The 13,943-nt window shown below is 40.1% G+C and overlaps 1 protein-coding gene across 6 annotated transcripts in view; it reads right to left on the reverse strand.

Moving 5' to 3' along the window:
• Positions 1 to 13,163, reverse strand: part of atp2b1a (ATPase plasma membrane Ca2+ transporting 1a) — a 26,574-nt gene extending 13,411 nt beyond the window's left edge. Inside the window, exons 1-2 of one of the 6 annotated variants that reach the window (XM_043236783.1) lie at positions 12,864 to 13,150; positions 5,690 to 6,119 (exon numbers count right to left, since the gene is read on the reverse strand). In XM_043236783.1, coding sequence (XP_043092718.1) covers positions 5,690 to 5,882 — 193 coding nt within the window. In that variant the 5' untranslated portion in view covers positions 5,883 to 6,119; positions 12,864 to 13,150. Of the gene's footprint in view, positions 1 to 5,689; positions 6,120 to 7,173; positions 7,192 to 11,555; positions 11,779 to 11,932; positions 12,237 to 12,863 lie in introns of those variants that run through there. The other 5 variants (XM_043236787.1, XM_043236784.1, XM_043236786.1 and 2 more) reach the window with 5 other exon arrangements.
• Between the last annotated feature and the right edge of the window lie 780 nt (positions 13,164 to 13,943).

Here is a 13,943-nt window from a genome sequence, read left to right on the forward strand (position 1 = left end):
GAAAGAAGAGAGTAAGAAAAAAATAATTAATAATTTAAGTAAACACTGAACACAGCTCTTTTATAGCAGCAGACAATGCTTAATGAGTTTCTATGAGTCAGGATTAGTGAGGAAGGAAAGACCTGTGGGTCAACACCAGTAGCTTTTAAAGATAAAGACTTTCTGAATAAGATCAAAGGGTCACAGAGAAGCAGTATGAATAAAATGAGGGATTTATCTATACAGATATAACGTTTATTTATTATTTATATCCATTTTCATTACCGTTCAAACATTTAGGTTTGATAAGATTTTTCAGCTTGGTCACTTCCTCGCCAAAGGCTTCATAAAACAAATATTTACTTCTCATTTTTGATACCTTTATGCCCTTGCTGAAAAAAAAAAATTTCATCATTATTTTTATATTTCTATTCTATCTATAACTGACTGCACTCGAAAGTCATGTATCTACAGGTGTCTAGAACTAGCTATGATTTAAACCATGTCCAGACTAAAATATTATATATATATATATATATATATATATATATATATATATATATATATATATATATATATATATATTTGTGTATAATTACAGCTTACACGGTTTTGTATTTAATCGATTAGGAGCTATTAGCCCAGCTAATCCATTAATACTGCCACTACAGCAGCTTGTGGGATTTTGACACAAGATCATGAGAATTTCCTGGGTTTGCAAACTTTGACTTAATCCAGGCCAAATAAGAAACACCAAAAATAACAGGACAAAAACAAATGTTTGGTACATTGTACGCGGTCATTCTCAGGAATCATTCAAATGCACTGGTTTAACAGCAGTCCTCTGGTTTGCCCATTTGAATAACTCTCTATATTCAAAGAAGGTATTCAAAGTAGTCATGGTGTGTCTATTCAGTTCACTCACACAGTCATCACATGTTAACAGGCTAGACGTGGTAAATGAGCCATGTGGACGAAAAAGCATGCATGTATGCACGTTTATGCATCTAGTGTTTTGGCGTCAGAATGAATGTGTATCTGTGACTGAACAGGATGGTTTGCCTGCCAGACCAGAGAGCAGCCTGGTCAGCAGAGCCCATTGTCATGACAACATCCTCCACATTACTCAGCAAAGCCATAGAGCTGCTCGGCTCTTGCTCTCTCCCATTGAGCTGAAGGTTTCACTGCATATTAACACTCACTGTCTCAAAAGCACATTTCTGCTCTGCTTTTGACCGCACACAATAAAATAGCTTTTTGTCTGGACAACTACAATGTCAGCAAGATTTGCCTGGATAATTTTTTTTCAAAGCTACTCACATTGCATTTAAGGCAATGCATATGGGCATTCCTGTACCTCAAACAGCTGAACACTAGGAGATCCAATATCAGTTGTTTGACACCCAGGGAATGCAATGCAAGTCGATTGGGATAAATGCATCTTCCAAATGCATAAATTTAAATGATAGCATACTGATTCATAAAACTCAAATTTATGACCTTCTTGCTGCTAGTTCTATGATCTACCAGCACTTTTTGAGGTTGTGACCTCATAAGTAAATACTACACCAAATTGCTTCTGCAATGACATGCACACAGACCCTGAATGAGCACTAGGCAAATCTTCAGGTGTTGCAGTCATAAGGTCAAAATCAACCAATTTCAACCGACTAAGGAAGCAAAGCCAATCAAGCAAAATGCTAATTGTGTTTGCTTGTACTGATGTAAAAGGTAATTCTCGATGAAAGAGTAGAAGCTAACTGCAGAAAAGTTCTTCCTGATTCAGTGCCAGTGCATTAAATCCAGGCTTGTGTAGTGTGGAAATTGAGGCTGAGGATTACATTCCATGTCCCTGCTTGGAGAGTGAGCTAAGGAGCAGATGAGTCAGGTCTTACGGCTCTGTCAAAAATGCATTTATGCTGCAATACACATCTCAATTTCACTTTCACACCAGATCATGCACACACTTACTCAGAAACATCACTGAGGGAAAGATTAAACTCAGCAGAAGGAGAGGACCTTCTAAGACCAGCAAAACATGGCCATTTAGACAGCTAATTATTCATTTGCATGCTACTCCACTGAGAGCAGAAGTACCATTGTGATGGCTGGAAGTGCTAATGTGCTTTAGGTTGTAAACCTAAAACTAGCTAGCGCCAGTTTCTGCAAAGACTCCAAGGTTTCTCCCAGTTTCTCAAAAGAGACCAAATCATACTACTTTCACCCGAGACCTTAAAGGTCACTAAAAAAAGGGGCCTCTATGGAAAATATATATATATTTTCCCTAATCTCTAATGAGTTAATCCATAAAAGCAATGGGGAACATTACTAACAGAGCATCTGATAAATATTTAACAGGCTAGACAAGGCAAGAGAAAACATTAAATAATAAATAACTATGCTCATCCATTCATTCTATATACAGACAACAACATACTCAAAGCCATTGCTGCTAATTTGCTATCTCACAAACATACTTAGCTCCATGCTAGTTAAATTTTAGTTGCAATATTTAATTTTTTACTAAGATCTCATTCATAAATACCTGTATTAAGTGCTTGGGGAAAAAAGGATATTTCTGACAGGTGCAGCCATGCTTAAAAGTGAAGTGTGTAGTTTCTGTGCCTCTAGTCCTGCCATTGAGAACTACTGTTCTACAGAATTCTGTTTTAAACTTCCAATATTGTTTGAGCTGATGTTGTGCTCTTCTGTGCCTCAAAGTTCACAATTTTCATAGAAACCAACCTACAAATTAAACTGAGGCAGAAAAAAGCACTAGAAAACTCACACTTCACCTTTAACACACTTATGTGTCAGAGCCCAGGTCATACGTAGTACAAGTACTGGAAGAAGCTTGTGGCTGGTTGTATACCTTACAAACATCACCTCCCACCTGATTTAAGACAATTTAGTAAATCTGTATTTGCCGCTCATTTTTTGACTCTTAACATCCTAGGAATGTTTGTCCTCAGGGACCTGTCTGGGTCATGTATACTAGTAGCTCTTTCAATTAAAAATCTCATCAGTTAAAACAAATCTTGAGCGGTGGCATTTAATTTGCAGTAGACGTCCCTCATGTCCACACATGCAAATTGCGGACACATGCAAACAATAGATTTGAGGAACCGGTCGGCGTAAATACAGACTTACCCAGACAGTTTCACCACGAAAACATGAAAAGAATGGCACGATTTAACGTGAACCCAAAAGTAACTAGTTAAATTCGAAAGAGTAGAAAGATTAGCGGTGGCTTTGCTACAAAATTGAGAAATGGCCTACTTACTAATTAGAAATCCCTTTTCAATTGTCAAAGCTCTTGTAATCTTGAATGACTGCTTAATTTCCTATGGCAAAGCTGAGTGATCTGATTAAGCTGTAAAACGTGTCATAACAGCAGGGCTGCCTGCCAGCATGCTATTGTGTAGCGGAGGGAACAGGGCACAGCTAAACTGGCGGATCGCTGTGGGGCTCCGATCTCAGTTAGACGTGTGCCGCGTAGCGAGAATGGCTAAGCGACAGGGCCCTCTATCAGTCTGGCCACTGAATAGAATATCTAGGGGGAAAATTCTTAGACTATTCTTCTATGACTAATGCACAATTCGCACGGTATACAAAGCTCGGGCACAGCATGGGCCAGGTTTCAGACAGTCTATTCAGGAAACAATACACACATTTTTAGGAGTCATATCGATGCTATCAGTGTGACCCCATTATTTGAGCTGTGAAGTCGAAATATAAATTTCCACTGACGCTAGTTTCCACTGACACCAGGACAAAGGTATAGCTCTGGATTGCAGACTGCACAGTAAGCTTTGGTTTCAATCACTCAGTATTTCATCGCCTGCTAATAAAAGTCAGACCTTGTGAGGGCAGGTGACACTACATATAAGCATCCAAACATACCGTACATAGCAGACATGTTGAATTACTTCATTATTAAGACTGGAAGATTGATTTTGGTGCTCTGCCAAACATATTATTCATGATGCCAAGTGTCATGTTTAAGACTTAGGAGCAACATTAGCGCTAACGTAATCGTCCCTATTATTATTGCTCATACAGAAATATTTTGTGGTACAGGCATGAATGATACCTCAAATGCAATTACTCTTCTAAGCGACTATAAAATGGGCAATAGCAGAACATTGAGAGTGAAAGAGCAGCCTGAGTCTTGTCTACCAGAATATCACAAACTTGGAATAGTAACCAAACAGAACATCCTACAGCAAGAATCCATTTTCATATTTTCTTCAGTGTAGAAGAAAAACTAATTAAGGGTCAAGACACTAATACTGGAGAGGTCAGGTCCCTTAGGAGATTTCCATCAAGAATGTGTGTTACTTTTTGACTTTCAGTACCAAAAACACATTAGTGCTGATCAAGCCTGTATGTTAAATAGATAAGTATTCTCATGGAAACATTGGCCAAAAGCCTCCAGCAGGCACAATGCAATATTGGTCTGCAGCCCTTGCGTGTTCACGCGCGAGAGAATTGCGTCTCAAAAAGCCTGTAGAGAACTGCTACGGACATGGTGCCGTTTTAATCTGGGATCAAACTGAAAATCCCTTCCCCCAAGAGTTCAATCAAGGTCAGGCCAGCGATTAAACCTAATGTCTACAGAGAGGTAATAAACCAATGGAGCTGCAGCTGTGGACTGCACACTGACTCTGCACTTTCCTATCTTACCCTAAAGACTATATACCTGCTCACACTTGAGATGAAAAAGCGAAAGAAAGTGCGAAATAGTAAACAGAGATGGTGGGAGAGCACAAAAGGGACAAACAAGGCTGCAACAACCTAACAATAATAAAAAAAACCAAACAATGACAAGAATTTATCATTTAAACTGAGGAACCTATATCAATGATGCCACTTTAGACTGGGAGGAAAAAGTTCATGAACAAAGCTGTCCGAGAATGGAAGGATTTGATATGAAATGGTTCAAAAATAGTTATTAGCATATGGCTGCATGTGGAGTGTCAGGTGCTCTGACAGATTGCTTGTGCTGTTTAATATGTGCATGCTGTTATATTCTTATTGGTAAATGTTATAAATTTCAAGTTAATTTAGTGTATGCTAACAGCAGGTGTTATGATACTTAAAATGGCTCATAGGGTGCATGTGTGTGATTTTTCTTTTATATATTAAAAAAAAATCTAAGCAGTCATTAGTTGCAGCCCTGGGGACAAATAAAAAGATTGACAATACAGTGCAAGTAAAAAAAAAGATGGACAAAGAGAAAGTGTCTAAAAAGAAGCTGTAACGTCCCTGCAGTAACTACAGTTCCAAAGACTATAGTATGGGTTGTGTCTGACATTGAGGGCTTTTATTTCTATTGTCAAATACACATGCAACAAACAAAGACTATATTTTAGGATATTCTCTATGAGGTCTAACCAGTTAGTAATGAAAACAGATCTATGTCTCAACTGTCTAAGATACCAACAAACTGTCCATGTGTTGCCAGAGCAGCAACAACGGGACAGCAGCAGCAGCGATCCTTCAAATAGACTGCAGATGCGCTAAAATGCAGCAAAAAGCCATTCAAGTGTAACTGACCTGCTCGCTACTGCTAACAGCTATATGTTTAGAGTGAGGCAACAATGCTGATCAAAACCACCCAAAGAGTCAGTGCTTCCTCCACTTTACCTCCTGGAACTGCATTTCAGTTTCTGCAAAGCAAAGCAAGTGCAAGACAATGATTATGTACCATCTACTGGTGATGTTTTCAGTCTGTTGCAAAGTCCATTAACGTCCCCATAAGATTCCTGGATTTTGTGTAATCCTTCAGCCCCTCGCAGTTCCATGAGAGAGCGCAGCTCTTTAAGTGAGCAGCCAAACTCTCCATCATGATTGGGCTCAGCCACAGAGTTCTTCACCCCGCTGTATGAGTTGTTAGCCATGTCTCCTGGCTACACCGTGTCTCAGCAAGGGAGGAAAAATGGCGTCCCAAAAGGAGAGCTATATCCTCAGGAGACCAATGCCAGTAGTTCCCATAAACAACTGACGTCCTTCAGAGCAGGAGGAGGAGGATGCCCGACTGCAGGTGGCAGGACTGGGATAATTCACAAGCCATTCCCCTCAGCCTGTGGCGCTGCTTTCATTGTGAATGAAACCTCGCACAATCAGCCCAAGGAGACCTACAAGAAAAAAGGGGAAAATAGGAAATGCTTTATTAATAATATTAATAATAATAATAATAATATTGCTAAATGTGTATTTACAAATGGAAAACCTAAATAAACACAGACATGCATGTCGACTCCAAAATAAAACGTCAACAGACACCTCAAGTTTAGAAAACTCTCCAGTAGGCCTGGAAATAGCAAGAAGAAATTACTGGCTGAGTTTCAAGGTGACATGCTACCCACTTTTACAAGCAGAACTATGTGGGCTTTTTTGAGAAGTAGCGTGGGAACTGACCTGCCATCTTAACTATGTGAGACACTAAAAAGCTTTTTCCCAACATTATGGCTTTTTCAAGTACCCTGTAAATGCTTTGAATCTGGAAACTTATGGAATAGAACACAGAAATAAATATATTAGGAAAAATTACTATTATTATTAACTGCAGCACCATTCTCTAAAATGTAAGGTTAATTCAGGTTTATTCCCCAGGGAATGTATAAAATGATCAACAGTATATTGTATGCATTTCAAATTGTTATGAATAAAAGGTATCTGCTAAATGCACAAATTCAATGTCTAAACTTGAAGTGACACTTTAAATGACAGTGTAAATACGCCCCATAAGACCTTGGACTGCTTGGACAAAGTTCATCTATCGTGTTCCATATTTTCATGTACACAAACAGAAGAGAAAGTTCCATATCAATACCATGCCCTCAAACAAAATAACATACTATCAGACTTCACAGTTTAAGCCCACTGGACTATCAATGAACACTTTCTTTGAGACCATTTCAGTAGCTACAAGGGCTGACAGCATGTTCACTTTCTTTGCATTTATTAGCAAGATTTCATTATAATATAATCAAGGAATGTGCCGACCAGATCAGCAGAAGGGATCATCTGAGAAGGTTTAAGGAGGACAAGAGGTCAAAAGCACGGGTTTGTGAAAAATTCTAACTGTGCAAATGAGATGATGGTGTTGTTAACAACACTTTCTCTCTCTAAGAAGTAGTAAAAAGTGTAGTAGCCCTCCAGGACTGATTTACTTGCAGCAGTACATACAGAGCGTGAAACAGCATGCTGCTCTGTAACAGGCTACCAGCTGGGCAATCAACTTCTCCCACAGCCAATGTCATGAACACTGCAGACAAATTAAAAGAAAAGCCTTCAGTTACAGCAGGTGCAAAAATTCTAGAATTGGCTTACAAAAGTACAAACACAACAAAAGTATTTCCTGTACAACCAAAAATAAATACCATTAAAACCTCATTAGTAGTGGCAAATAAAGTCTCAAAGTATGTCAAAGTCAACAAGCTCGGTTTCCTCTTATTAAAACTGGAAGTGAAAAGGGAAACACCCAACAGCTTCACAGTGCAGTAAGTAACAATGCTCCTCCTTTTTGAAGAAAAAACTAGGCCGAAAATGTGTCAGGGCTACATCAGAACTTCCTAGTTGTGGTACGCATTTCATCATCATGGTTCATTTTGACAGCTCAGAAAGAAATTAGACTGAAAATAACAGAATGCATGCAGGTTTCAAGATAATCTCCGTCCTGCACAGTCAATCTTATTTTCTCCAAGTTATCATCTATGAGTGACTGCTCGACCACGATGAGGGAAGTGCCAAATCTTTGCTGTGCCGTGACAGTTTCAGGTTGCAGAGCTGGTCACATGTCACAACAGTGGAAAATCATTGTGATTGGATCTTCAAACAGCTACCACAGTATGGTTGAGCAACAGTTAACCCTTGCCATACAAACCAAGAGGTTCATTTTGGACCAGTGCCTCTGGATTGCATCCACCTGCCTTCAGACTAATAATTTAAGCATCACATCATATACTTATGTGATCTTTCGTACAAAGAAACAGGCATTCATCGCCTAATGTAATTTCAAGCATTTTGCCACCACTCGATTCTTTCTAAAAACCTATACATTTATACACACACCTGTGAATAAATAGGCAGGTTCACATGTGGTCTGAGAGCTCCTCTATGACTAAATGCAATGCTTTGGAAAGCAGTTGAAGTGCTGCTGCAAGAAAACCTCAAGGAAAACCCTTTCGGTCTTGGTTGGCAATTGGAGACCCTACACTGTACAAGCCAACTTCATACTAGTCAAAGACAGCGATTCCAGGGATCCCTCTGCATTGGAGCTGTCGGTAATGGGGTATTTTTAGCAGTCTCAGACTGCCCACTCCCCATCCCCCTCGCTGGCTGCTGCTGAAATGGGTCAGGCCATTTCTATGTGGAGGGTACAATGCAGAGACGCCCCGCCTTACTCATGCTACATGGCTCAGTGCACTTAAGGCCACTTCACACCACCGACTGGGCACTTCTACTACACCCTCAGACACTGATCCTGCCAACTCACAGCAGCCGTCCGGCCGCTCACTCAACCACACAAAGCACAACTCCCAAAAAACCCCATTAAACATGATGTATCATTTATGCTGAAAAAAAAAAAACCCAACATTGATTTCTCTGATTCAAAAAACACCGAATCCAGTCATAAGAATACAATTATCGGTATGACAGAATGTCAGAATATTTAGATGAATAAATAAAGAGCAGAGTTGTACACTCAAATCATGACATGGACTAGTGTCTCGCTGAATCTCAAACTGCTTACTAGCCTACTATAAAGTAAGCAAAAACAGTAGCATTTACAAATTCACAATATTCACTAGACAAAAAGTCTCCAAAAGGCCTAGTGCTTCCAGTGAGATTCTGAATTGTGCATGCAATGGGCACTTTATTATCCCTTGAGGCCACAGGAGAGGATTTGTGAATGGCAGCGATGCTGGTAGGTCACATGACAACGACAACATGACAAATATAGTAGATTCGAATTTCAATTAATGCTACCATATTCATACTATATATAGCACACGCTTTTTTAACAGTTGCTAATTACTCATACAGTTTCAGACACAGCCTCAAATAGGCTGCCATTTAAAATTCAATTTGAATTAAAAAAATTTATTTAAACATTCCCATCCTTGTTAACATTTAATACTTTTTTTAATCAGCTCAATTGATTACATATATAATGTTTTAATTATTAAAAATAAATTTAAACAACATAGAAAAACTGAAACTAAATTTGGGAAATAAAACAGATTTCATAGGGCCCTAACATTACCTTCTGCTTTGTTAGATGAGCTCAGTGGAAACAGTATTACATTCAAACAGCAACATACTTAAAAGCTCAGTGCTTTCATGTTCTCACCAGGACCTAAAACATCATATCTAAAGAACTGATTTTCAAAAACGGAAACCTTTAAGTTGATTGTTATGGTTGCCATTCACAGCACACAAGCCAGCCATTTGTTCCGACCCCTGCCTCCATGTCTGATACTGCACAGTAAATCAGGGATGACTCGAACCATTAGACATGATGGGATAATGGGCACGATGAGGCTTCAGAATTTATATTTGCTTAACTCACTGAATGTCACTTTGTGAATGGATGCGAGTGTGCATGACTGACATGACTAAAGGGTCTGTTTCTGTCCAAACACAATCTGCTTTATATTTAGAGGCATACTTTTTTAAAGACAGCACCTGTAAGCAGCAGTCAAACAGTACTGCTCACGCATTCCTTTGTGTCGAAAACGGATTTCACTAACTTTTTTACAGCGCATCAAAACAAATAATAAATCTGATTGCAAATCAAATTTTAATGACAACAGAGCAATCCTTCGTCTACTTTGAAGTGGTAATTTATCCCAGTCGTTCTTATTCACAGAGCTCATTTAGATTGCGAACAGAAAACGCATTTGCCCCTAAGATGCTTATTTTATCTCTGTCATTGACGACTGATTAAGGCATAAAAGCACGATGCTATACAGTAATTAAATTGCAACATTATTCAAATGTACTTAATAGCAAAGCACACTATTTTTAGCTGTTTATAATAGCTTATGAGGGGTTGAATGTCACCTCAGATTAATGTGACACCAAAGCAGTGGCCTCTTACATAAACAATACTAGAGAGAGGGGCTAAGTTACCATCTTTCCATTCCAGTCAGCATGGAAAACATTCACATTTACTTAATTAAAATAATATAACATTACAGCTTGTACTACATGTCCTGTAAAAAAGCATTTAGACTTCGAGAGTTTGGCCAAAGCATAGTTATAACAGTTCTGGAGGTACAGCTATGGTCCATATTTAAATAATCTGGGTTTACAGTGTTAAATTTGAACAAAACATATGTTAAAGGATTCACCTGTGCAAAATAATAATGCGTAATTTAGCATTATACTAAATTACATGAATAAAGAGCCAATATAAAGTAAAACCATAAAAGACAATTAAGTGATTTTTTTTAAAATATAAAACACAATATTTTATTGATAATTGTAATTCTATATTGTTTCATTTCTCATTTTCATTTAGTTAAACTCGCATCAAAATAACTAAAATAAATAAATATTCAAAACTATATACACAAATTAAAGGCTTAAACCTTTAAAATGAAAACGGAAAGTATAAAAAATAATTCAAATTATTAATAAAAGCACCTCAATCTCAGCAATACTAAAAATAACACTGGATATATAATAGTACAACAGTATATACTAATTATACGCACAGCAAGGGTGATCGTAATCATCCTCTGAATGAGTGCCTAAGTACTAATTCTAATATACAGCTCTAGAAACTAGTTGTGCTTATAACAGACCAAAGGCCTCTACAGCTCACTTGAGTCAAAGGTTTGTTTATCTAATTTTGGGGTAAATCATTAAATAAAATTAGTAGAAAAAAGTAGTTAAGTCTCATTTCTATGCTACAATAAACAAGAAAACACTTTCATTTAACAGACAATTTGATGCTCAGCGGTTACAATGACAATGAACATGAAATGTTATATTTTTCCAACATATATTCTTTACAAACACATTTAAATCCGCCGAGTCCACATCTGTCAAAGGTCAGTGTGCACCTAAAGCATTGTGTGAAAATCTGAAAAGTGCACTTACAAATTGATTTAAATAAAGCTGAATACACACTGGAGACTCAAGGTCAAATTCAGCATTGCTGTCATACAGCGAGGTATTATCAGGATCTATAAAAGCTCGAGCAAAAGAAGCAACAGGGCAGCGAATGATGTACGCCAAGGAGCAACAGACCCGACACGCTATTTAAACGCACACCGGGGTCCATCTAGAAATTCTAGGTGCCATATTCAATCTCAACACATTAGGCAGATAGAAGATAAAATAAGTCAGGCGATTAGGTTGGGTACATTGCGTTTTGCGCATCTGCTCCTTCAAATAGTATCCTAGCAAATTTGACGTGTCGCACAGCGCTTGTTCCAGTCCCCACGCCGAGTCACACATGACAGGAGGAATTAGGACCGTATACTACAACTGTTGACACGAACGCGCCAAGCTTAAAGGGGCAGTTCACCCAAAAAGAAATAAAACCATTTACTCACCCTAGGGTTGTCACACGCCTTACTTTCTTCGCAAAACATCGACGTTACGGAGGGCAAGCCAGTAACGCACAGTGAAAGCGAATGGCGGTTGCAGCTGTCAGTCTGACTAACATCTCTTAACAAGAAAGTCACGCGGGCAGCGGCGAGCAAACGGTGACCAAAGTGACATTTTAAGGTTTCTGAACGCCGCTGTTGCAAAATACGCATCGAAACGGTTTAACCGAACAAGCGGGCGATGGGGTCGAAAAGCAAGCTGACAGCTGAAGCGCCCTCACATTTGGCTTTAGCCTGCTAGCGGTCTCAACTCAAGTCATCCTATCAAAAAGGGGTGTAAGTTACTGTTCGTTCTCGATAATGACACCAGATCAACATCTTACCTCACCCGAAACCGACGAGGTCTCCAACTTTCCAACGCGCCTCGAAGAGTCGTTTTCGAGTAAAACCCCACAAAACACCCGGCTAACGTCACAAGTCACCTACGGTTAAACTGACAGAGACGGTCGCCTAGCGGAACAAGTTAGCTCGTCTGACAGCATTTCATAAGAGCGAACTGTCAATAAACGCCGAAACATTTGCGTAAGAGAATGAACTGTCTTCTTCGAGTCCGAGAAAACCTCGGAGACGGTGGTTTATTTTCACCGGAGTTATCGCAAAGACCGAACGAACGACAGCCAACGGATCTCCAACAGTCACCGCGCGAGCCCTTTATTCAGCGGCTTTCAAAAAAAAAAAAAAAAAAACTGACGGCCGTTAAAATAACATTAGGGTCACCCTGTCTAGGATAACGCGGTAATTTTGTAAACATTTAAATAACGTTTAACGTCCAACGCACGTGTAGAATTTTATTACATCGTCACTTTATTATATAATAATAATTCTACTAGTATTATTTCTAAAATATTCACTGTGCCGCGTTATCGTATTCGTAGAAACGCGGCGAGCACACATTTCACAAGCTTCGTACGTCAAAAGCAACTTTCCAGCGTGCGCTACACATCTTTTCTGCATCTCAACACGGCGCGACACATTAAAACCCCGTTGATTTTCCACACACCCCCTCCCCTGCAGCGACAATAGGCAGGTGTGGGTTAAAATGCACAGCAGCCCGGTTGCCTTCTTGCCCCTTTCTCTGCCTGCTACCAACTAGCAGGAGTTGCCTAGCCAATTTGGCTAGCTGATAATAACGCAAGCTAACGGACAGCGCGGTAAGTGTAGACAATCAGCGGAGAGGAAGCCAAAAAAAACGGTGCATTTAAAAGGCGGCAGTGACACGAGCATGCACGCGAGAAACGGTGAAATTACACTCACAATGCGCTCCGAACGGTGCCTCAGAGATCCCCCTCGCTCTCTCGGTCTCCCTCAGACTCACTCTGCCGTCTATCTCGCTCCTCCAATCTGCAGAGAAATCCCTCCCACAGCCGCGCGTCGCTCGAGACATGTGACGCGCGTCAGGAGGACGGCCGCTGACGCGCAGGGGGATCCTCATTGGCCGAGGCCAGATGTCAATCACTCTAGCCGCGCCCACTGCCCGGCGTCCGCGCGCGCCCGCACAATTTATAAAGCTGTTTCTGAGAGCGGTAACGTGTAAAAACGACTTGCTCGGCGTCGTGGTCTATCTCGACTCAATAAACGACACGCTTCGGCGCGAGCCGGCGTTGCAAGCCCCGCCCACAGTCACAGACGAGTCTTCCCCGGCGGCTAATTAAACCTGACGTCATTTTTTCCATGACGTCGCCCGTTCTCTGGTCGATTCTGGTGTCGTGTTTGATTCGCAGCGTGTAGAAACTCACCGCGGCCGCCGATACGAACCGGATCACCGCACGCTGCGGCGCTTTCCCAAGATTACGAATTAAACGGTTACTGTTTAAACACGTTACCGTTGGTCATCCGAATCAGTTTGAGGCTCGTTCATTCACCGAAACAGATAACAGGGCAGATCGTGCAGAATATTGTGCAATCCTCATGCTAATGGAGGGAACTTGCATCACCAGCATTTTTCTCTCTGCATTTTCATCAAGCCCGCGTCCACTCAGGCACACAGTTTAGCAGCCAGGCTGACATCTTCCTTTAGAAATTGCAGCAGTGCAAGCCTGGAGCATTTGTGTTTGTGAACCTTTGTTGTATACTAAGTCCTCTGGTCGGCGGCTACCCGAACCAGAGGCGAATGGAAATCCTTAACAAAAACTTAAATACGAATGGCTTGCCTTTTAAAGAAATTATGCTGTGGTATTTCTAATTTTGCACGAGATGCCATACCACAGCTTCCTTCAATCGTGATATAGATGGCACATCCTGTTCCTGAGGTGGAGTGATGTGCATCTTGTAGTGCGACAACCTGGTCTATTACTATCACTAAGTGTGAAATAATCGAATGAAATAATACTGCTA

This window comes from Puntigrus tetrazona, chromosome 4, assembly GCF_018831695.1.
Source record: "Puntigrus tetrazona isolate hp1 chromosome 4, ASM1883169v1, whole genome shotgun sequence".
Taxonomy (NCBI): Eukaryota; Metazoa; Chordata; class Actinopteri; order Cypriniformes; family Cyprinidae; genus Puntigrus; species Puntigrus tetrazona.